General features: G+C 40.7%; 1 protein-coding gene across 1 annotated transcript in view; it reads right to left on the minus strand.

Annotated features, from left to right (window-relative positions):
- Positions 1-23,469, minus strand: part of cntnap2a (contactin associated protein 2a) — a 317,507-nt gene that overhangs the window by 176,365 nt on the left and 117,673 nt on the right. The window contains exon 2 of the mRNA XM_069705533.1: positions 12,426-12,536. Within this exon, the coding sequence (XP_069561634.1) occupies positions 12,426-12,536 (111 nt within the window). The remainder of the gene's footprint in view (positions 1-12,425; positions 12,537-23,469) is intronic.

A 23,469-nucleotide genomic window follows, 5' to 3' on the forward strand; every position in this document is an offset into this window, starting at 1 on the left:
GCATGCTTTTACCATGACATGCACGCACACACCGAGCACTGAAGACACATTAGTGCAACAAACACTCGAGCCAGTCACAAAATGTGACAGCGAGATGATTATCAGGAAGAGTGGTGGTGGATGGACGGTGAACTGGTTGTTGTTTTTCTTTGATTCTCTGTGACTGACTTTTTCTAAAGGACACAAATGTTGATAAGACAGTGAGAGGCTGAGAGCCCGAGTGAGGGACAGTGACCGATTTATAAATGACAGGGAAATAGAGAAAACAGAAACATGGTGATGAAGTGAGCCCGTGGGAGATAGTACAACCAGAAAAGTACAAGAGAGTGAGATAAAAGCACCAAGTGTAGTGGAGGAGGCATGAGGGGTGATAGTCATATGATAAAAGAGAGGGTGAGGAGGTTTGCAGTTTACCCCCCCCTGACAAAAATCGTATATCTTATCCAATTACAGAGCCATTACACTCCAGCGTTGGACTTGACAGATAACCAGGCCCGTATCAGTGGAAACGTCAATACCTCAAAAACCCGTTGCAGCGAAGCCATTCCCTTGGGGGGATAAAACACTCTCAAAAAGGGGGAGGGGGTGAGGAGTTGTGTTCGGGAGGGGCACGGTGGTGATAAGTAAACAGACAGTGGAAAATAAAGATTAAGAATGCAAGCTTAGCGGACAATGACCAAGGCAGTGTGACGCTTTGAACAAGATAGGAGGATAGCATTTCGGAAAGAATGACGAGAAGGTGTCTGTGGTGGGATGGTGGCAAAGAGAGAGGACGAGGCAGAAAAATGGAAACAAGGGAGATGGATGATGCGAGGAAAAAAGAGAGTAATACGAGATGATTTTATGGCCCTGGCACTGGGGAAGCCAGAGATGAGAAGCTTGCCGACAGAATGGAAAAAAAAAATGCAATGCAGTTATGGTAAGGAAGGTGATAGATAAGCCCAAAAGTGAAAACGTAGGAAGAAACTTGGGGGAAAATAAGATAAACCGAACCCATTCAACACTGGAAGAGGACATCATCAACAGAGAGTTTGGCAGGGACTCTGCAGGTGGGTTCAAATCACATAGAACAGAAAGCAAAGATTGGAAAATTCAATGGTAAAGATGTGAAATGCAGGAGAGACAGAGGAAAGCGAGACGGGAACAATGAGGAAAATACAGTACGATTAAGAGGTGATCCTGTAGATTGTATGTCAATATGGACACAATCTATGGGTTTGAAAAGTAAAGCCAACACAGACGTGCCTTAAAGTGCAATCCCGCTGAAAGCCACTAGGGGCAGATTAAAAAAAAAAAAAAAAAAAAAAAAACCTCTGGCTCCAGTTGATTCCCATTTAGAAAACAACAACTTCTCATAAATACAAAGTCACTAATACGTCATTATGGCGTCTTTCGCTAAAGTCACTCCTGATCAGTGTTCTGGTGGTCCTTCTGAAAATAGTTCAATAAGTAATTAGATATTAGGCTTAAAAGAGAGGTCGTTTTGGGTGTTCACCTGATTCGATTGATATGCCTGGAGTGCAGTCAGGTTGCCAGAATAGAAGGTCAGGGCATAGTGTCCACAGGTTTACAGTCAAATTCACCCCTAGCTCCTCCTCAGGTCATCCAATTATCCAGACAAAAAGGTTTCAACGGCCAAAATGCCAGACTCAAGGTTTGAAAAATGCCAGCTCACAAACAAATGGATGACATCACGGTGGGTTGCCACCTCAGCTGCTTAAATATTTCTATGTTCAGTTCATTTGAAAGTTGAGCCAAGAAAGATATGTGGGTCTATTTAAGCATCCTCAAACACATTTGTATGGCTTTCCCTATCTTAGAGAGGTTTTTGTTAGTTACGTCTGATAACAGCATGTTTGTTATGAGACCTTCTCATGGTATACAACAGTGCTATTGCTCACTATGGATCCATTAAGTGACGCTGTCCTGACATAGCCTCTTTCATTCCACTTCCTCTTGTGGGAGCTGCTAAAATGCACCATCTGACACTGCTGACCAGTGACAAACACAAAGCAAGAAGTTGGCAAATTTTCACACGTTGTTTAAGGCCACCTAAATGTTCACCGCTGGCTGGTGGGAATGGAATTTCAAGTCTCCTATATTCATTACTCTGCAGCTGTACAGCTCCAGTGACTACACTCATACCACTGGTGGAAGGTGAGCAGGCGTTCAAACCAAAAAAAAAACATTGCACAAGAGGCCACACTTGCATCATGACCACATATTTTGTATCATAGTCCCACACCACACCACCTCATATTTCCCTCTTAGACGCCTCCATTTATTGAAAACTTTCCCGGTCTGCCATTCACCAGGTGTCCACCGATAACCTTGAACTTTCCTGCCAGACTCAGTCACCTGGCTCTCATATCCGCTTTGCATTATAGCCCCTGTACTTGCATTTTGACAGCAATACGGAACCTGCTTCCCTTTTAGTACCTTGTCTGTTGTTGTTAATATGCTTGTTGGTCACCTGCAAGCCCATGTTTCACTCATTATTTTGTTGTAAGTACGCTTCCTTGTTGCTGAGACACTGTTACATTATGTATGTGTTACTGATGTGTCAAATGATGATTTTGGAGAAAATGTAAAGATATGAAGGGACAGCGTGACGGTTTGGGAAAAGTAGGGGAAGGATGGAGGAGAAGAAGGCATGTTAGGGTCACAGGGTTACCAAAAGGAACAGATGGGAATGAGTGGGGAAAAGACAGGTTGAAAAGTCCAGAGAGAAATTCAGGTTCAAAGGTTCGTGAAAGTGATGGCAAGCATTTGGGAAATATTCTCATTGCTAAAAAAAGAAATGAGAGAAGAGAGCTGTGGGCTAAAGAGCTCAGTGTTAGAGGTCAGGGGAGGAGCACGGGACACAGATAAAGGATGTGGTGGAGCAAAAGAAAAGCAGAGACCAGAGAAGTGAGGTGAACAAATGCTGTCACAGATTGGACAGAAAAGGAGAAGTCTGGATGGAAAAAGGTGAACCAATGAAAGATAAGAGGGGGAGGAAGGGGCAGCTTGACAGAGGTTAGCGGAAGGGGGGGTGAAGAGTGATATATCAGGGAAAAAAAAAGAACAGAGGTGCAGCTAAAGGTGAAAGCCGGAGGGAGAAAGGGGAGAAACGAGAAGAGGTTGACAGAATAAAGTAGAGACGGAGGTTGCGGGTGGTGGGGGAATGAGAAGTGAGAGAGCGAGAGTGAGCGAACAGGAGCATCAGCCGAGGAAGAAGGAGGGAGAGGTGGTAGGAGAGAGGGGACGGGGAGGAGTGTCGGGGGAATGTCACCATTCTCTCGCCTGTCACACACACAGATGTTCAGGGAGGAGAGAAGGAGCAGGAGGGAGGATAGGGGAGAGAACAGGAGAGCAGAGAAGGTCATGGAAACTGCCTCTGTGGAAGAAGCGAGGAAAAGGAGAAAGCCAAGTAACTCGAACCAAAAAAAGATCAGGAGATAGAGCAGAAGATAAAACATGGAGAATAAGCTCAATCTATCTACATTTTTCTCCACTGCAGCAGATAAAACTCTTGAAGGTACTGTACTGCTGAAAATAGACACTGAGAAGATCAATTTGTGTTTTTGGAAGATTTCAAGTCCCACTGAGGGAAAAAAATAAAGTCAAAAGGAAAACTAATAAACTTAATTTGCATATCGACTATTTCACCTGAAAAATAGCTGATTAATTAATAATGAAAATAATTATCAGTCACAGCCCCACCCTGTCAGACAGATCGAAGATCTTTTAATGAACACAAAAAAGGCAGAAAATCAAATCCAATTTTGCACACAAGGGAAATTTACTGGTATTGATGATATACCTTTGCAGTTTATCAGGCTATTCAGCAATGGCTGAAAATCTGTCTGTTTACACGGAACACCTCTATCTCATATGACTGTATCCTTATAATGCATTTAAATTGGGACCAGTTCCTGTGGCAACAGCAATGCTGGTATTTCCAGTTTAGCAGCCTGTTAGAAATCAGATTAACCTGCTACCTGAAAGCTACCTGGTGAAAAAGTCCCTGTGTGGTGTTCTCCAGATAAAAAGAGCCAACCGCGGCTAAAAAAATAAAAAAATAAATTTGGCTGGAGTTTCTCCAAGCTTGCAAAACCAGGTCTGAGCTATCTGTGATGACACAGATGACCCAGCATTGTTTCAGCGGTAGCTGCACACAGCTGGAGCACGCGTTGTAGTAAAACCACACTGATATTGACTCTCATTATGATGACAAACATTCACACATACAAGCAAAAGAGTGCACATCAATGTAATTGTGCATACACATGAGCACATGAAGCAGTTTTTTTATTAACTCTTCAGCAGTAAGCTACAAACAAACTGATCATACAAAGCCACTTACCCTATTTTTTCCCCCCAGAAAACAACAGTGAAAACGAACAATAAAATTAACTTAAAGTCATCCTGGAAATGTAGGGGGCATAAATAGAAGTACCAACTGCACTGTACTGACTGGGGAAAGGCAGAGGATCGTAATGGAAATCTGTGTGGATTTTTTTTTTTTTTCTTGTATCACATCTTGCACATCTCAATCCACACAGTTCAAGAAACCCTGGGCTATGTGTCATTAGACCAGACCACAAGCAAAGATATGAAAGCTCCCTTTGGTTGCTTTGCGCTCGAATCAAACGGTGTTCCACCGCCTCAGCCAGCCTCATCACCCTCTTTTTCTCTCCTCTGTTCATCTCTGGTGAGGCTGTCAAGTTGCCTTCCCACCCCCCCTCTGTTGCTGTTTTTTCCCCCCTTTTTTCCTTGGTATGGATGATCAGAGCTCACTCAACTTGACAAGGAACATGTTTTTCCATCGCTCCTTCCTGGAGAGTGAAATTTAAAACATTTACAGTACAGTAGGTATGCATAGGCAACCGAAACTTTAAAAAAAATTGAACTAGAGTGTACGTGTCTGTGTGATGATGATGTTGACAAAGATAATTTTAACCTAAGCCTAACAGGGAAACAGGAAATATGTGGTTAATTCAGCCGTCTGACTCCGTAAGTGGCTTTTATAGTACTGATGGTAAAAAAAAATTAGTCAGAGGAGAGAAAAAGAGTGAATGGTGGATGAAAAAAAGAAAGAGCAAGCAGGCCAAATACAAGAGGATAAAAACAAAAGGAGGGAGTTGGAAGGTGGAAGTACACGAGAGTGCAAGTAGAGAGATAAATATTTCTAAAACATAGAATAGTGAAAGTGTTTCAAGTGTTGTGAGGACAAGTAATGGAGACAGAGTGATTATGGATGAGCGATGCACAGCTGGTGACAATGGCAAGACAGAGCATCAAACAAGTGAGCATATCTGCTTTGCTATCATGTCTGATTGTTAGTGTGGGTGAGAGAGTGAGCATGTGCACATGGCAGAATTTCTTTCAGCACACGCTTGTTTAAATGCTTTCACGGCTCCTTTATGTTTTGAGTGCTCCGGCGCCCGAGAGAACATGTGTGCGTGTATTTATCAAAGTTGCCGCTTTTGATACAACAACCACATTAACAGAAAGTATATCGTCTTAATTAATTAAGATGCGAGGCCGCCGGAAAAAAGGGAGTGCAGAGAAAACAGCTGGTTAGCCCTCTGCTAGTACTTCATCTTTCTGTCGTAGAGCAAAGAGAGCGGATGGAGACGGAGTAATTTAATTAGGGGAGGACTGCCATTATCGATGGATGGTTGCAACAGCTAGAGACATCAAACAACTTTGTTGGATGACAGAGAGTGAAAAGCAATCCATGAAAAGGGAGGGATGGGGGAATCTGATTAATTGTGCAGCAAGTCAGAGCACAGTCGTACTGCGGTTGTGATATCCTTTGTTTGAATAGGGAAGGATGGAGTAAAACTTTTGAAAACTTTGGAAAAGCCTGTATCGGGGTGAGAATGTGGGAGAAGAAGAAAAAAAAAAAGGAGATAATGTGGTCTGAGAAGAAAGAAAGGGGACAAGCTGAGAAAATGGAGTGTGGGATTGAGAATGTTACTGTGGAAAATAGAAAATGTATGGAGGGAAAATTAGATGGCGTGGGAGAAAGGGGATGCAAGGATATGATGGAGGGCAGGGAGAGACAAGACAGAACGGAGGAGAGAGGAGCACAGAAGATGAGGGATGAGAAGAAATAAAAGGGGGGAAAAAAGAAAATGGAATATAAGGATCAGTGGCCACATGTTTGTGATTAGCGGCCCAATCTCATGCTTGGCCAAGTCTGCAATGTGAAGCAAACGTAGGCTCACGCACATGCTCAAATGCCTATAGGGATATTCACGTGCACGCACAGTTCACCCATTCCTCTCTCACTTTCTTTACACAAAGGTATTCATTGTTCTCTCTGTGCTTGGCTCTGCACAAAGTCAGAAACCCTTTTCGACCATTTTTTTCCTGTGCAAAGGCTTTGTCCAAATAACCCATTATCAAAGTGCAGTTGCTTGGCAGCAGAGATGTACCCACATGGAAGTTTGGAGAGTGTCTTCCCCCCAAAAACGACCCCAAAGATCTTTTGTGCAAGCAACTTATTACGACTAAAACTATGTATTAAAGGCAAGTGAATTCTAGCAGTCATGTAAATAATGACAATCTGGTGTCATAGAGAAGTGAGCAGTTCATGTGACGTCGATATAATGTGAAGTTTTGCTCATATGGAGGATGGGGGTTGGGAGAAGGGTTTGACACAACAGCAGACTTGTGTGAAGGAGACCGGTGTTTGCTTCCTGTTGCTAATCAGGAGTCAGGACAGTTTTTTTTAAAACCGTGTTTACTGTTATGTCACAATGACAAAAGTTGCATAATTTAGAGGAAGTAGTAACTTTAATACACAACAAGGCTCAAGTCATTATTTTATTCCAAACCATTATCTTTTCCTAATCAAGTGCTGTTTGTTCCTAGACCTAACCAGATGCGCTAATTAAGGAAACACTCCTATGGGTCAGATTTGAGCGTAGAAATAGACAAGTTGCATCCCAGCTCAAAATGACGCAGTACTGGCAACCAAAAAAAAAAAAAAAAACTGCTCCTGAAAACATAGCATTCTGACAGTTAAAAAAAAATAATTTAAGAAGACAAAATACTGCAGTTTTAGAGTGCTTTTACAGAACATTATCCTACTTTTAACAATAATTTTGTATAATTTTTGATAACAAAAACAAAAATATTACTGGAAAACATGAATAAAACTTGATATTTGATAATGATCTTTGAGATCACAATGAAAAAAAACCTGAAGCCAAGTTTCAGTAGTACCACAATTTTTGCCAAACGACCAGTTATTAACTGTCCATCACTGCTGGCTGTCCTTCAATCTTCAGCTTGCTGTCCTCTTTGTCCATTTCATTCTGTTCACACTCCTCTGAGAGCCCTTCTCACTCCTCCCACCTCTCCTCTCTCTTTTGCCTTTACCCTCTCCCTGCCTCATCTATTTTAACCTGTATCCACATGGCATCCACCTTCAGCTGGCAGCACTGAACGCACGCTTTTGTGAGGTACCGATCACAGCTCATTTGGCCATGTCACGATTGCAAACCTATTTGGAGCACATCACTCTCTTGATAAAAGTTAAAGCACAGTCTCTCAAACCTTTTCTGGCACATCGCCTTGTTCTAGTGCCAAAAAAATCCCCATGACTCAAGCAGAGAAAGAGCTGTCATGTGAATGCGAGGATAGCCAATTTTTATAAACGGGTCTTAAAGGGGAGTTCTACTGTTTTTCCTTCTCTCACTTTTAATGAGGGTCAGTAGTGTTTTAAAAGGTTACTCCAGCAGTTCACAATGAATTATGCAGAATACACTTCATACTTCAAAACTGTTTAACATTTTATCAAACCAATATTCAGTCTCAAAAGTGCTCTGTAACGTATCCTGAAACGTGTGATCCCATGTGGTTGAGAAACCTTCAGCTGAAGGGAAGAAATAATCTTTTCTGCATTTAATTAGCTTTCATCCTGAATCTCTCTGACTCTCCCATTCTCTCTGTCCTTCTCTTCCTCCTTGTCTCCATCCAAACAGACCAAAAGGTTTTGACTGCGAGAGAAATTGGCTCACCTTTCCCTCTGTCTCACACCCTTGAAATATGCAGGGTCTGGTGCATGAACTATCACTGAAGAGAGACAGTGAGTGGGCAGGAAAATGTACATCTAGTAGACAGAGTTGATGGCGGGAGGTAGGAAAGAGTCAAGACTGTGAGAAAGGGAGAGAGAAGCCTGGGTCACATTAGAGGAATGACTGGAAGAAGCAAAAAGGAGAAAGATGGATGAAGGGAGGTAAATGAGAAAAAGAGAGGGAAAGAAGGCAGAAGAGAGGGGTCATAAAAACGAGATATTAATAGATTTAAAGACGATGGGTAAAAGAAAGAATAATTTGAAAGTGGCGCAGGGAAAATAAAGTGTCACACACTTTATCGGTCTATTCTGTCTTAAAAATCCAGAGGGAGAAATGTCCTCATGATTTATATCCACCTGCAAAAATAATAATGGAAATAAAAAACAAAACAAGCTCAAGTAAAACTAATGTAATAATGGATTACAGCAACTGACAAAATTTTTTAGCTGGTCTTAAAAAAGATGTGATGTAATTTTAAATATAACGTAATGCATGAGGTAACAGCTTGTAAGTGATTCTGCTCTCCAAACGAAGACAAAACACATTTAACATTATGATGAATAGTCTTTTGGTGACGAGTATTTAATAAGTCTCCTCTTCTAAATAAACATGCGATGTGCACAAGCCCAATCTTTCTTTGGTACATGCAGGCGGACAAACACAGTCCCTTAAAACACATACCTATAAGAAGCTAATAAAATCTGTCATCGTGTCACCCACACACGCACGTACATGGATGGAGAGCACAGTCTTGTTCATCTTAGTGACAGCAGGACGATGAATAAGCCGGATAGGGACCAGGATCAGGGGCCTGGTGACTAGTTGGCATACAGCAGACAGCTGCCTGCTGGAAAACCGCCACAGCATCATTTTACCTCTGTCTGTCTCACACACACATACACACACACAGAGACGTGAATGTGGACGTAGAATTGGATATACATTTGGAGAGAAACACACATGCCTATAAACTAAAACTCTAATAGCTGTCAGCATCCACAACCCAGTGTGCTTGGCTTAATATGAGTGGTGTGTCCAATTGATTTTGTGCCTCCCCTGTTCCATAACACTGGCAGATTGGAGTAGATTGGCTTATCAGCACATACTCATGTCACTGACGGCACATTTGGCAGCCAAACGGCTGCTTGGAGGGACCCCTCCTTCTAGTATGTGTGAATGCGGAGTATCCTATTTCTGTCAATGCAAATGTTTTGAAAGGCTCGTGTTCCTGTGAAAGCATGGGGGTTTAATGTGTGGACTCGTGTTTTGGATGCTTGACAGAGTTTCTGTGAATGTGTATATGATTCACGAGAAGCTTGACTGCCTGTTCCCTTCTTTTTTTTGTTTTTTTCATTCAGTACATGTTTTGTCTCAGAAGAATGTTCCAAAGTGATTCTGAAAAGGTGCAAAATAAGTGTATTTGTTATGGCTGTTTATTTATTTGACTTTGACATATGACTGTGCGTCTATATGTATGTCTCTGATTTTGTTATTTTCTAATAGACATGAGTGACCAAGAAAAGCACATTACATGTTTCTGTTCATACTGTACTGCACACTATTTTCTAAACAAGTGGTTCTCAACTGGTCAAGCCAAATTTTGTACTTAGTCATGAAGTCGTGACCCAAATTTGTAAAAATGTTTAGCCCATCAAATATGGGAGTGCAGTTTTCCTGCTAATACTACTGTACTGTAGCTTTATGCTTTTATGTTTGTCCTGTGAAATTCTCCACACAAACTGATTTGAAACAGCTTTTGCCATGTAATTTTTTTTTTTTTTTTTTTTTTTTACAAAAAACTGCAGTAATATGCAATGCCTACATTCACTGTTAAACATGCAATAAATAAAAGTGCAACAGAAGTGTAAATTAAGCTAGAAACCCATTAAAAGAAAAAGACAGACTCACCTTGAACTTTAAGCATACATGCTTTTAAAACGATGTTAAACTGCTGATGCTCATCAAGTTTCAAAAAATCTAAATTGAACTGTATGAAATACTAAATAAAAGGCATACTTATCTGGAAATGAAAAGCCTCTCTCTGAAAAGCCTGTTTAAAAAAGCTTGAAAGAGGGCCAACCACTGATGTAAGGAAATTACTGTCGTGACATGATGTCAGTAGAAGTCATGCAGCAGCAGATGTTCTGCAGACTTCAAAATAAAAGTTTGACTCTTATTTTCCCTCAACATTTTTTTTTTCCTCACACAAAATAGACTCAAAATAGACCACATGACCCACTTTAGGGTTGTTACCTACCAGTTCAGAACCACTGTCACTGTAAACTTTACCTTTGATTTGCACCCAACAAATTCAATGTTACAAACATAAAGTAATACCAGTGAGTATTGTTTAAAAATGTTTTTATTTCATGACACATTTTTCATCTTGTGGACAAACTTTTTTCTTCAGAAGTAATTTAATCACCCTTTTATGCAGAGTTTTGTTTACCTGTCATTTCCTATTTTATATTCCGTCCTGTTCATATGCTGTATATCAACATGAAGATGACCTCATCATCCAAACACTGCCACTGGTCACTGCTACTTTAACATATATGGTATGTACTCATTTTGTCACTATGTATTGCACAGTATGTATCCATTTTGGCACATTTAAGACGACATCAACATCTGACAGAATCAGTGTGTGGTTGTGTCTGTCATGTATTCTGGATCTGGACAATAGAAAAATGGAGAACTAGATTTCACTGGAGCATTTTGGGCAACTAAATGCATGACTGATTTTGTATCTCCCCTGTTCCCTATAGCATCGGGAGAATGGCATTGATTGGCTTATAAGCAGATATTAATGCCATGGACGGCACATTCGGCTGCCAAATGTAGACGCCTACACAAAAATGCAAGTTAAAAATGATGGGTAGAAAAGGGGGGAAAGAGCGAAGGAGTGTAATATTAGCAGTAAAAACACAGAAACAGAACAATATCTCTGGACATATTTCAGCTACTGGTTTTAACGTAAGTATTTTTAGCTCTTGGAGGTTAGCTACAAAAACAATTAATTTAATGTGCATAATTCATGATAAATTACACTCCTTTGTTAGAGGTGAGCAAATCTGCCTAAGACACATATTTTTCAGTCCAATCTGGTTTGAAAAAGAACTGAATCTACTTCTCAGCAGATACATGTCCTTATTCTGAAACAATTTGTTTCATGGAACAAGTCCAAACAGCCACTTTGGAAATAACTTGTGCAAGTGTTTTCACACTGTGTCCAGATGCATATTTGACTGTTTTTATTCAAGTAATACTGAAGCTTTTCAGTACAACAAGGAACTGTATTTCTTTGATTTAAGTATCATATGTTCCCCAATAACCTCTATCCTTGAGGAGAGTGAATAAAAGAAAGCTTGTCAGGAAAGAATGTAAAAACCGTATACAGTATTTCCAGTCCATCCATTAGCTCTGTCAATGACAAATTGGTCTTTACTTCTCTCTCTCTCTGTCTTTGTCTCTTGATGAAGGGTGTCATTATTAAAGGAGGAGCAGTCCGGAACTCTCTTAGCAGTAATTCTATTGGTATGATTAAACACACCAGATTACCTTTCCTTTATTTGCCAGGTCTGAGCTCTGTTGCCTCTGCTGTAGTGTGACTATATTAGATGGAGAAGTATGAATTATTAATTGTATAAACATGGAGGGGTGTAATTGTCTGTCCCTATCTCTCTGTGCTGTGGAGTGATGTGGAAATGAGCTTCAGTCTGAGTTACCGAGATAATGATTGAAGCTGAGAAAGGGACAAGATGAGCAGGAGAGAAATATAAAAGAAGGAGTAAAAAGGGTTGACCTGATAGCCAAGCGGTAAGGGTGCATACCACATGGGTGCTAATGCTCTAAGCAGCGAGTCTCTGGTTTAATTCTCGGCGGGCAGGACCTTTGTTACATGCCATTCTCCTACTCCTTTACCACAATTTTCTGTCAATCTTCACTGTCACGATCAAATTGAGAAATAAAATGCCCTGAAAATAATCTTAAAATAAGAAGCAGAAAGAAATGAATAGAAAGGAGAAGAAGAGGAGGACGAGGGTGACAGCAGCTGTGCAGCACTGAAGTGTGTCACTCCGTGAAACCTTGGCCATTTATCTCTCAGTGTGTCATCTGTAAAATCCTTCATAAGGATGTTCGTACATGTACCTAAATTAGATATTTACTTTTTTTTCTCTGCCTACAGTATAATATGTGTGTGTGCTGGTTCCTCCCGCAGCATTGATCTACGTGTGTGTGTGTGTGTGTGTGTGTGTGTGTGTGTGTGTGTGTGTGTGTGTGTGTGTGTGTGTGTGTGTGTGTGTGTGTGTGTGTGTGTGTGTGTGTGTGTGTATGCAGTGTGTCTACCTCCTCTCCTGTTGAGCTTGGCATATCCAGGTGCGTATCCATTGGAGAAGACAGATGAGCTGGTGAAGGCTGTGTGAGGCAGAGGAGAGGCTAGAGCTTCGTCGCACTTCTCTGTGGAGACAATAAATAAGAGAACAGAAAGAGGGAGTGATAGGAGAAGTTGGGAAGAATGAAGGGGAGGTAGGAAGAAAAAGGAACAATTATAAACATCAGTATATTTAATTTCATTGTATGTATTTATGCTGAAAATATATTTAAAGACACCACGGGAAGTCTATGAAGTAGTTCCCAGAATTTGAAATTACAGCAGTGTTATTCTGGGATAAAATTTAAACTCAATTCAAGCACTATCAGCTGAAAAATCTGAAACTCTTATATTTTTCTTCATGGTTTCACTCTGCGCATCGTCTCAGAGAAAGTTGCTCCCAGGAGGAGAAACATACGCGTAGCTGAAGGTTGAGACGAGTTGTTTGTGGGTCAAGAAGTAAGTCAGATCACTCGGACTTAAACCACAAGGGCTCCCAAAACATTGTTGAGCTCACAGGCAACCTCAAGAGTACAGTGCAAAAAATATCCACCATAATGAGCAGTCTGGCCTTGTAACCAAATGCAGATGCTCACTTGATTTAGACAAATGGGAGAAAACAGAAATACAATCAGCTTAACTCTAAAATGGCCCCAGTCTCATCAGATCAAGCCAGATTTAGCAATCAGGGCTCACATCAGTCTTATTCTTCCTTCATTCAATGTTGTCAGGTTATTTCTCAAATTACTGAAGGACTGAGATTTCCATTTGAAATAGGGATCTATCTCAAATGAATATGATGACAAGACTAACTTTTTATTGTAGTAAATTAACAGAAGATAAATGCTGTGTCCACTAAAGACTTAAATTTCCTTTACACTAATGTTTGTGACAGTTTGGGGCTTTAAAACTTACTGTATAATGTGATATGACCACAACTGACAAAGGAAGCAATGCTTCAGTCTAACAAATACTTGGTTGTTGTGTTTTCTGGCTCAACTCATTCATATTAGCTTCCTTGTGTGATGCTAGAATCTCACTTAAAAAAAAACAACAATTTTTCTTGAAGAAAACGAGTGACATTAATAAGAACTACAACAGATCTGATGGCCTTATCTTCAACACCTAACCTTGAATATAATCATGCAGACGTGAGTCCACAAACACATTCCCACTGCTCTCTCTGAATGAACTGTGGAGCCAATGACTTGGAGTAGCCATGAGGAAAATAGTCAGACAACCCTGCACGGCACTGCCACTCAATCCAAGCTGACCTCAAACTCAACCCACAACCCTGAGCACTCTGAAAAGAAAGAAAGCGACTACGGCGGCACACAAGCACGTCAAAAATCAAATGGGACAAATACGCAAATAAATATTCCTCACATACACACTGTTAGTCATTAAGTCTCTTCCCTTTTTCTTTCTCAAGCTGCTCTTTTCACTGACTCACACACACAAACACAGTCGCTGCTTCCAGTAAATTAGGTTTCACGCAGAGAGAAATTGTGAATGGTCTGTCAGGTCAGGTAGAGGCAGTCAATAGCTCTCTGTCATGGCCCACTGTGTAAGTGTGTGTAAAGTACACTAAGTTAAAGACAAAACCATGTTAGCTTTTTAGGCTGTTTGAATTATTAATAAGTGCTACAAGTGGGCTCTAAACAAAAAAACAACAACAACAACAACAACAACAACAAAAAAGCTCATCAAAGGCTGATGTGTGTGTGTGTGTGTGTGTGTGTGTGTGTGTGTGTGTGTGTGTGTGTGTGTGTGTGTGTGTGTGTGTGTGTGTGTGTGTGTGTGTGTGTGTGTGTGTGTGTGTGTGTGTGTGTGTGTGTGTGCATTTCTGTTTCAAAGGGGAAATGCTCTGCGGTCTCCCTTCGAGCCCGGGAGATGTCCACTTTTTCTTTCACTGCCTGTTTTGACAGGGGATATAAACAGAGACACCAAGGTCCTCCTTTATGAAAAGTAATGAGATCTCTGGCACATTCACCTCACGCTGGAATATTAGTAAAATCCACTAGCACCCATTAGGCAGCTGACTCACCACCACAAAAATGAGCAGCCATGTACACTGGAGAGGGATGTCTAAAGAAATGGTTTTGAGCAGTGCGATTTCATTAGTCCCTCCCTTCTCTATTATAGAATTATTTGTATGCCATGCAAGGGACTGCAATTCTTTTAAAATAACTGAGGTGAACCGATGCTTTTGGTTGCATCTCATGCCAGCACACCTAGTGATGTGTTCCTGCTTATCTCCTTTTGCAGCTGTGCCACAGGTGCACCTCTGGTGCAGCAGCATCTGGTCATGAAATTACAAGAACTCTTTGGGTCATGCACAAGAGTCTTGGAAATTATTCTTGCACTTTAATTAATGAAAATAAGGTCTTCTATCTCTCCGCAGCTTACAAATGTAGATTAAAATGCTTTAGCACACAGAGACACATGCATCCATATATTAACCGTGCTGCACACCAAAACAACCCTGACAGATGCAGTCATACAAGCTGCCTCATATTCATACAAATGTACGTGCACACACAATGTCTCCATTGCAGCTCCGGTCTCAAGAGGGTTTCTACAGGTTTCTAAGCAATGACTTATTTCAGCTGCACATGAACATGGTTTGTAGGCCACACACACATAGAATGCACAGAATCATGGCTGAAAAGGAAGGAATGAATGGAATGAGTGAGGAGAGTTCATGGAGAGGAAGTGGATTTTAAAGGCTGGAGGTGTAGAGAAATGTACGGTGGATTTCTTCACTGCCTCCAGTAATTTTTTGGGGGTCCTTTGAGCTTTTGCTTTAGGGGGAAAAACCACAAGGACTCTAGTGAGTAAAATATATATTTAAATAATGTCTCTCTAATCAAGCTGATCCTGGCTAACAATACAGCACACTTCTTCATGGATTATGTATAAAAACATTGGTAAAAAAGTGTTTTGCTTGTGAAACCTGATACCTGAATACATCCAGCCATTATCACATGGACCTCTTGAACTTCAGGTTTAACAGTTCCTGATTGCATTAATGACAACCCCTCCTGAGGCAGTATTACAAGATTATTGGCTATGTATACAAAGCGACTGATTCGATTTAAATATATTCTATATCATGTAGCTTCACTGCCTCACATCAGTTGACATAAGCTGACCTGAAACATCTGTTTAATTAGGTGGACTGCCAACGTTTTACCACCTCCGCAGCTTACTTCTGCTGTATCCTGTCATTTCTGCTTCCTGTCCTCCCGTTCTAGTTTCTTGACAATCACTCATATGAGGGCCTCCCTTGTGCATTATGTATTCAATACTTAAAACACACAGTGTGTTTGCTGGCTTCTGTTCTGTACAGTAATACCCCAAGGGCAATAATTCAACTCCCATTGGATTATGTATCATGCTGCTCGGATTTATGATGGGACCCATGGCAACTAGCACTACAATACTAGTATAATATGCCAATTACAATTTATTGGTGATGGAAAAATAATGAACTCATATAATCAGGCTTGTCAAATATTTGTCTATCTGTTGCACAACAAGTTTCTATTGTCTCAGTTACAACGTCTCTGTATCTCGATCTTGTGACCTACAGCCACACTCAGTACTATCTCGTACTATCAACAAAACCGGACATACAAGAGGAAGTGGGAGCGACTGTCAACTGTTTGTAACACTGTAATAAAAGCTGAACTACAGAGGAGTGACTTTGAGCAATGCTGGACACCTCTCTTTGAGTTTACATGTATTTGCTCCTTCTTGTAAGAATAAATGTCCGGTATGTTTGATTTTGAATCCAGCATCCGAGTAATTTTTCGAACAATTGGGTATGGGCTAATCAAGCCACATTCAGCTTTTACTTTTAAATGATGTAAAATGCGAGCTATCTTCTTACAAACTGACCATTTTTCCAACAGCGTGCAAGAGTGTATGACAACAAATAAGGTTCAAGTTCCTTTGTCAAACTTGAAGCACTTTAGTGATGAATTAGCAGATTGTCTTCAGTAAAAATGCAGTGGCACACACTCTGTAAAGGTAGGTCATTCTTATTATGTATGAGAAAAGCAGACATGTGTTATCATGGGATTTGTTTACTTCGTTAAGCTTATAGTTATCCACCAAGATGAATTCAAAAGATTTTGTTTGTATTGTTGTGGCTTGTGTTGATCTAATAATTCTAAAGGCTGGTTAGAATAAACAATAGTTTGTGAACACCTTTCATTTTGATTCTCTTAAAATATAATTGCTGGTCTTTTTATGATGAAGGGAGGACAATAAAAGACCAAGGGCACAGCGGTGAAAAGGAAAAAAACAAAAGTTGGTGTTATAAGAAAGCCATTATATTTTTACATGTCTGAAAATCAGTTGAAAGCCAACGGTCCTCTATATAATGTTGGTTTTCTTCAGTATGTGACTTGTATTTTGAATAAAAAACAGTAAATATTACTGCAGGCATTTATTTCTGCTAATTTTAAAACAAACAGAGGACGACTCTTCATATCTGAATTGATCCTTTATAAAAATGTGTAAACCTGTAGGAATTTTAAATTACAGTGCTACAACTATCTGTATTAGGGCACCCTGACATCCTACTAAATGTGTGGACTTCAGGAAATGAACAGGGAAGTTCAGTTATGTTGTAGCCTTAAAATTACTGGTCATAAATCTGACATGCTCTGTTTTCTCATTTCTCAGAATCCTTAAGGATTTCACTTGTACCGACCACAGTCATACACTCTGATTTATTGTTCTGAGATGATTAAATAGCAGTGGAGGGTTACCCTCTCAGGTAATCTGTATGTGTGTGTGTGTGTGTGACAAAGGGCAGCGTCTGTGTTTTCCTTGGTACTAATTAATCCTTGAAGAGATCCAGAATCTTATCCATCAATTATTCACTGATATACCCCACTGGAACCAGCTGCTGCAGACAAACTGTAGCCCTGTAATACTGTATCCAAGAGAATGGATTAAGAGAGTGTATAAAGAAAGTCATGAAATTACACAAACACCTGCACAAGTGCACACACGTGGTGCATAGTTTCACCAAAAACCCTGCATGCTTGCTGGCTATGTGAGCAGCACCTGGTTGGTGAGACAATGTAGAAAACATTCATAAATGCAAACCACATGGTCACACGCTCAGGACTCAAGTGTGAGATCATAGCAATTGATATTTGCCTATGTCTCAAGTGCAAAGCAGGGCTCTGTATGTTCAGGTACTTAAGGGCAAGCAAATGACTACAATATCCAAGTGCAAATGTCAACTTATTCCCAGGTGGGCATAGGAGAGGGTTTTTAATGCATGATAGAATGATAAGAGAGGAGAAACAGAGAAGGGCACTGAGGGAGGGTAGAAAAGCGATAAGATGGAAAAAAAAAAGAAGAAAATAAAGAGGGAAATAAGACAGGAGGTGAGAGCGAAGGAAAATGGCTACCAAAGCCTTCTTAGCGACATTTCCAGGTGGGTAAATGACTAGGATGTGGAAAAATAGCAACTAGGAGATGCATCAGCTGGCGGCCACCAGTTGGAACTGGGGCCATGCACAGACGGTGTTTGGCCAGCTTGTTCAAAGGGCATTACATCATTGCCACATCTCTGGAGCTGATGGGAGTTGGATACAAATAGAAACTCACACATCCGGGGTGAAATTCATGACATTCTAAAGATTAGTTAGCATAAAATCATAGATTGTGGCCATGAAACTTAAATTTGGCAGCCAAAATGTGGCACAATAACACGGAAAACTACCATGCCAGAACTCCTTTAATGAAGTCTTGTACCTGCCACTTTGGCCATTCAGGCAAACAGCCTTGACAGAAACAGAATATAAGTGCTTATCACAACGGCCTAATACAACACATAGTTTGAAATTGAACAGGTAAGTATGTTTAAAAAAAAAAAAAAAAAAAAAAAAAAGGATGAACTTGTTAAGCAAGTCTGCTATAGTCTCACCTCTCCATGTGTGTTTTAACAATGTGGTCAGTAAGTCAGTCAGTCGGTGGAGAACATTCAGTGTTCTTTCCCAGACTGTTGAGCAGTCTGGCAAACACACAACAGAAAACTCTCCTATGTTTATTTAATGACTGTGAAACCATTGTGTGTGGAGTTGTGGTCTGCTGCTGTCAACTCTGTCCTCTGAACAACACAGGTTTGGAGACCTCTGGGTTTTTTCTGGCCCTGTGTCATGAACGCAGTGGAAGCTGTCAAAAGTGCCAACAGCTGCACAGAGATGCAGTCTGACTCTCCAAACTGCCAGTGAGCATGAGAGTCTCCGTCTGTGCATCTCTTTGGTCTCTTGTGTGGCTGGGAGCAGCCGGGACCTGTGCTTTCTGTTTTCCATTTTTTTTTGCTCAAATTCACATTACAATTTGTCAAAGTGCCTCTGGAGTCAGCTGAGGTTTGTCTTAAACTAGATTGTGTTTTTCACTGTAGAAGCCTCCTCCAGTGATCAAATTTATTCTGTATTATTTATAGAGTCAACATTGTCCATCTCAGTTATTTTTGCCTGATGATGCCCTTCGGTCTTGGATAGGTTTTTGTTCTGTGAGGATGATGCAGGGATGAGCGGCTATAGCTGATTCAGCTGGCAGAAGACGGTTCAGTATGTACTCAGTGTTGAGAGTGTGCGGAAATAATCTATCTCTGGTTTGCCAAAACAGGCATGTGACACCTCTGTCTCAGCCTGGTGTTCGGAAAATCATATACAATATATATATATATATATATATATATATATATATATACAGTGGGTACGGAAAGTATTCAGACCCCTTTAAATTTTTCACTCTTTGTTTCATTGCAGCCATTTGCTAAAATCAAAAAAGTTCATTTTATTTCTCATTAATGTACACTCAGCACCCCATCTTAACAGAAAAAAAAACAGAAATGTAGAAATTTGTGCAAATTTATTAAAAAAGAAAAACTGAAATATCACATGGTCATAAGTATTCAGACCCTTTGCTGTGACACTCATATTTAACTCACATGCTGTCCATTTCTTCTGATCCTCCTTGAGATGGTTCTACTCCTTCATTGGAGTCCAGCTGTGTTTAATTAAACTGATTGGACTTGATTAGGAAAGGCACACACCTGTCTATATAAGACCTTACAGCTCACAGTGCATGTCAGAGCAAATGAGAATCATGAGGTCGAAGGAACTGTCCAAGGAGCTCAGAGACAGAATTGTGGCAAGGCACAGATCTGGCCACGGTCACAAAATAATTTCTGCAGCACTCAAGGTTCCTAAGAGCACAGTGGCCTCCATAATCCTTAAATGGAAGAAGTTTGGGACGACCAGAACTCTTCCTACACCTGGCCGTCCAGCCAAACTGAGCAATCATGGGAGAAGAGCCTTGGTGAGAGAGGTAAAGAAGAACCCAAAGGTCACTGTGGCTGAGCTCCAGAGATGCAGTAGGGAGATGGGAGAAAGTTCCACAAAGTCAACTATCACTGCAGCCCTCCACCAGTCGGGGCTTTATGGCAGAGTGGCCCGACGGAAGCCTCTCCTCAGTGCAAGACATATGAAAGCCCGCATAGAGTTTGCCAAAAAACACATGAAGGACTCCCAGACTATGAGAAATAAGATTCTCTGGTCTGATGAGACCAAGATTGAACTTTTTGGCGTTAATTCTAAGCGGTATGTGGAGAAAACAAGGCACTGCTCATCACCTGCCCAATACAATCCCAACAGTGAAACATGGTGGTGGCAGCATCATGCTATGGGGGTGCTTTTCAGCTGCAGGGACAGGACGACTGGTTGCAATTGAAGGAAAGATGAATGCGGCCAAGTACAGAGATATCCTGGAAGAAAACCTCTTCCAGAGTGCTCTGGACCTCAGACTGGGCCGAAGGTTCACCTTCCAACAAGACAATGACCCGAAGCACACAGCTAAAATAACAAAGGAGTGGCTTCGGAACAACTCTGTGACCACTCTTGACTGGCCCAGCCAGAGCCCTGACCTAAACCCAATTGAGCATCTCTGGAGAGACCTGAAAATGGCTGTCCACCAACGTTCACCATCCAACCTGACGGAACTGGAGAGGATCTGCAAGGAAGAATGGCAGAGGATCCCCAAATCCAGGTGTGAAAAGCTTGTTGTATCATTCCCAAGAAGACTCATGGCTGTACTAGCTCAAAAGGGTGCTTCTACTCAATACTGAGCAAAGGGTCTGAATACTTATGACCATGTGATATTTCAGTTTTTCTTTTTTAATAAATTTGCACAAATTTTTACATTTCTGTTTTTTTTCTGTCAAGATGGGGTGCTGAGTGTACATTAATGAGAAATAAAATGAACTTTTTTGATTTTAGCAAATGGCTGCAATGAAACAAATAGTGAAAAATGTAAAGGGGTCTGAATACTTTCCGTACCCACTGTATATATATGTATGTCACTTGATAAAAATCAGCACCCGTGTTAATGTGTTTATGTGAACACTGGTACATGCACATTTGCGATTTCACTATGAACATAAATCTCCTAAGCAGAGAGCACACATCAAATTGGGTCAGACTCGGAAAATCAGCAACCTTGAAATGTTTTAGTAAGACTACAGCAATAAAGCAGTTTGCCTGGTGAGGTGTTCTGAGTGACAACTGCATTTCAAGAGGATTAGAAAGTCTAAGATAAAGATGCATCAGCTCAAGAGAACAACCAAGAGTATGCTGGTACTTTTATTTGAAATTGTGCACCATTAATTCATCCCCCAGACCTGAAGAGTGGCACAGTGGCAATTGGCTAGTTCAAAATGACAACGTGGCGGCACAGAGGTGCAGTGGCTAGCATTGTCACCCCACAGAAAAAAAGGTTCTGGGTTCGACTCTGGGCCTGGGCCTTTCTGTACAGAGTTTGCATGTTCTCCCTGTGCCTGCATGGGTTCCCTCCGGGTACTCCGGCTTCCTCCCACCATCCAAAAACATGCATCTCGGGTTGATTGGTGATTCTACAAACTGCCCTTAGGTGTGAATGAGAGCGTGAATGGTCTTTGTTTCTGTCTGTCTCAATGTGTTGGCCCTGTGATAGACTGGCGACCAGTCCAGGGTGTGCCCTTCCTACCCCCACCCCTCCCCCCGTGACCCTGTTCAGGATAAAGTGGGTATAGATGATGGATGGAAAATTACAATGTGCCTGTTCACAATGTGTTAAAAATACAGTTTCTCTGGTGCAACAACACAATCATCATGCCGCAAGGCCGCTTACTCGCCAGGTTCAGCTCCCTGACATTTCTCTCATGTTCCCCAAAATGAAGTTTAACCTTAAGGTGTGCCATTTTGACATGGTGGAGGAGATCCACTCTAAATATTCTGCCCTTTCTCAGCTCATTAAAATTGGAAACACAAGACTGCCCACAAAAACATTATTTTAAGCAAACCATTAATAGCAGAAAATATTGTTTTTTTCTGGTGCACATCAGAAAAAGGACAACTTCCAACTGCCACACAAAACCAACCCTTGACCCATTAACATACTGTCTTCTACAACTGTCTAATAAATCAGTGTTTAGCCAGTTCAAATTCTATGCTCAGTTATCAAACCTAAAGCAACATTGATATCAAAATTGCAGTCAAAAACTACTTGGAAATTGTTCCTCATTGTTTTGGAGAGGGTCACAGAGAGAGAGAGAGAGTTTAAAAACCGGTCAAGTGGCCATTCACTAATTAGCAAGCAGCTACATGCTCATGTTGTCCTGTACACCTGGAATTGCATGACAGCAGCTCCCTAGAGGGCTTTACAAAGAGGGATAGGACACAAATTAACAGATGTTTTGCAGCATAGAAAAGGCCCTTCTAATTGGCATTACAGATGGTTGTTCCTACCAGTGTCTTCAGCCTGAAACAAAAGTTGCAAATAAACACAAGATATGTTGTCTCTGACTAACCCACATCAATATGTTGTAAATTATTCTAGGGTGAGTCAGTCTGTGACTTGATAGACATGGATACTTCAGCAGAGAAGATGTTATAAATTAATGTTAAATGAATAGAAATAATGATATATCACATGTTTAGCAGTTAAAACTGTCAACTTGAAATTGAACCTCTGCTGCCAAACAGTGCAAAGCATTTCATTCTTCTCCAGAGCGAGTGACCTTGAAGCCTTGGAAACTCCCACAGCCCATGAACACATGACAACACAACAAACGTAACAAAGCAGCCTAAAGCTCACTTGTCAAATCAAAGGAATAATCTAGAACATAAGAGGCACACTTTTAGAAGAAATTCAGTTTCTTAGTCAAGTGTTTATGTGCGATCAAAAGAAGATAAAACACTGACCAGATACATTGATGTAAAGCACAGTTGAGTCTGTAATCATTTTTGCCAATCCTTGGGTAAAAACTGTAATACATTCCTCTGTATATGGATGGTGGTCCATCAACAGCATTTATATCTGGTAAACAAAACATAAATGATTTTCTGACTCTTGGACTCACCCCTCTCTAGATCTCCTGCTGCTCCTGACAATGAATAACAAAACATATCTCTGACACCGTCAACTGTGTTCATTTAAGATATACAAATCACATATATCAAAGTTCTGTGATCACACAGTGTGTATCAGGTTGTGTACTACACATCCTGTATTGCTGTAAATTCAATAGAAAGTCTCATTATGCACCTTTGTGCTCAGGGCTCCCACGGTGCTGTGGCATGAAATAGCGGATGGCAGCGGAGTGAATAACAATCATCCAGAACTCGGGGTGGGAGCCCATTCAATTTCAATTCACATACTACCACAGTGGGAATTAAAATGACCATTTAACTCTCTATGACAAAGTGCCAACGTTTCTAAACGTGAAATTTGGCCTTTGGAGAAAAAAATATCAGGCGGGTGTTATAATATTTTTACAGAAATAATATTCCCTCAGGAATACATATTACAAAATATGATTGACTTTTCGTTGCTAAAATTAATTTATTGTAAATAAGGTGATAATAAAGATTTGAATGCCGCTTTTCAAATGACACCTCTCGTCTCATTTTTATTGTTTGTGGGCTCAAAAAAGAATTGTCTTTTTCA

The sequence above is a fragment of the Brachyistius frenatus genome, unplaced genomic scaffold, assembly GCF_029030835.1.
Source record: "Brachyistius frenatus isolate BFR_SWC_R1_liver_20210118 unplaced genomic scaffold, ASM2903083v1 Contig_57, whole genome shotgun sequence".
Taxonomy (NCBI): Eukaryota; Metazoa; Chordata; class Actinopteri; family Embiotocidae; genus Brachyistius; species Brachyistius frenatus.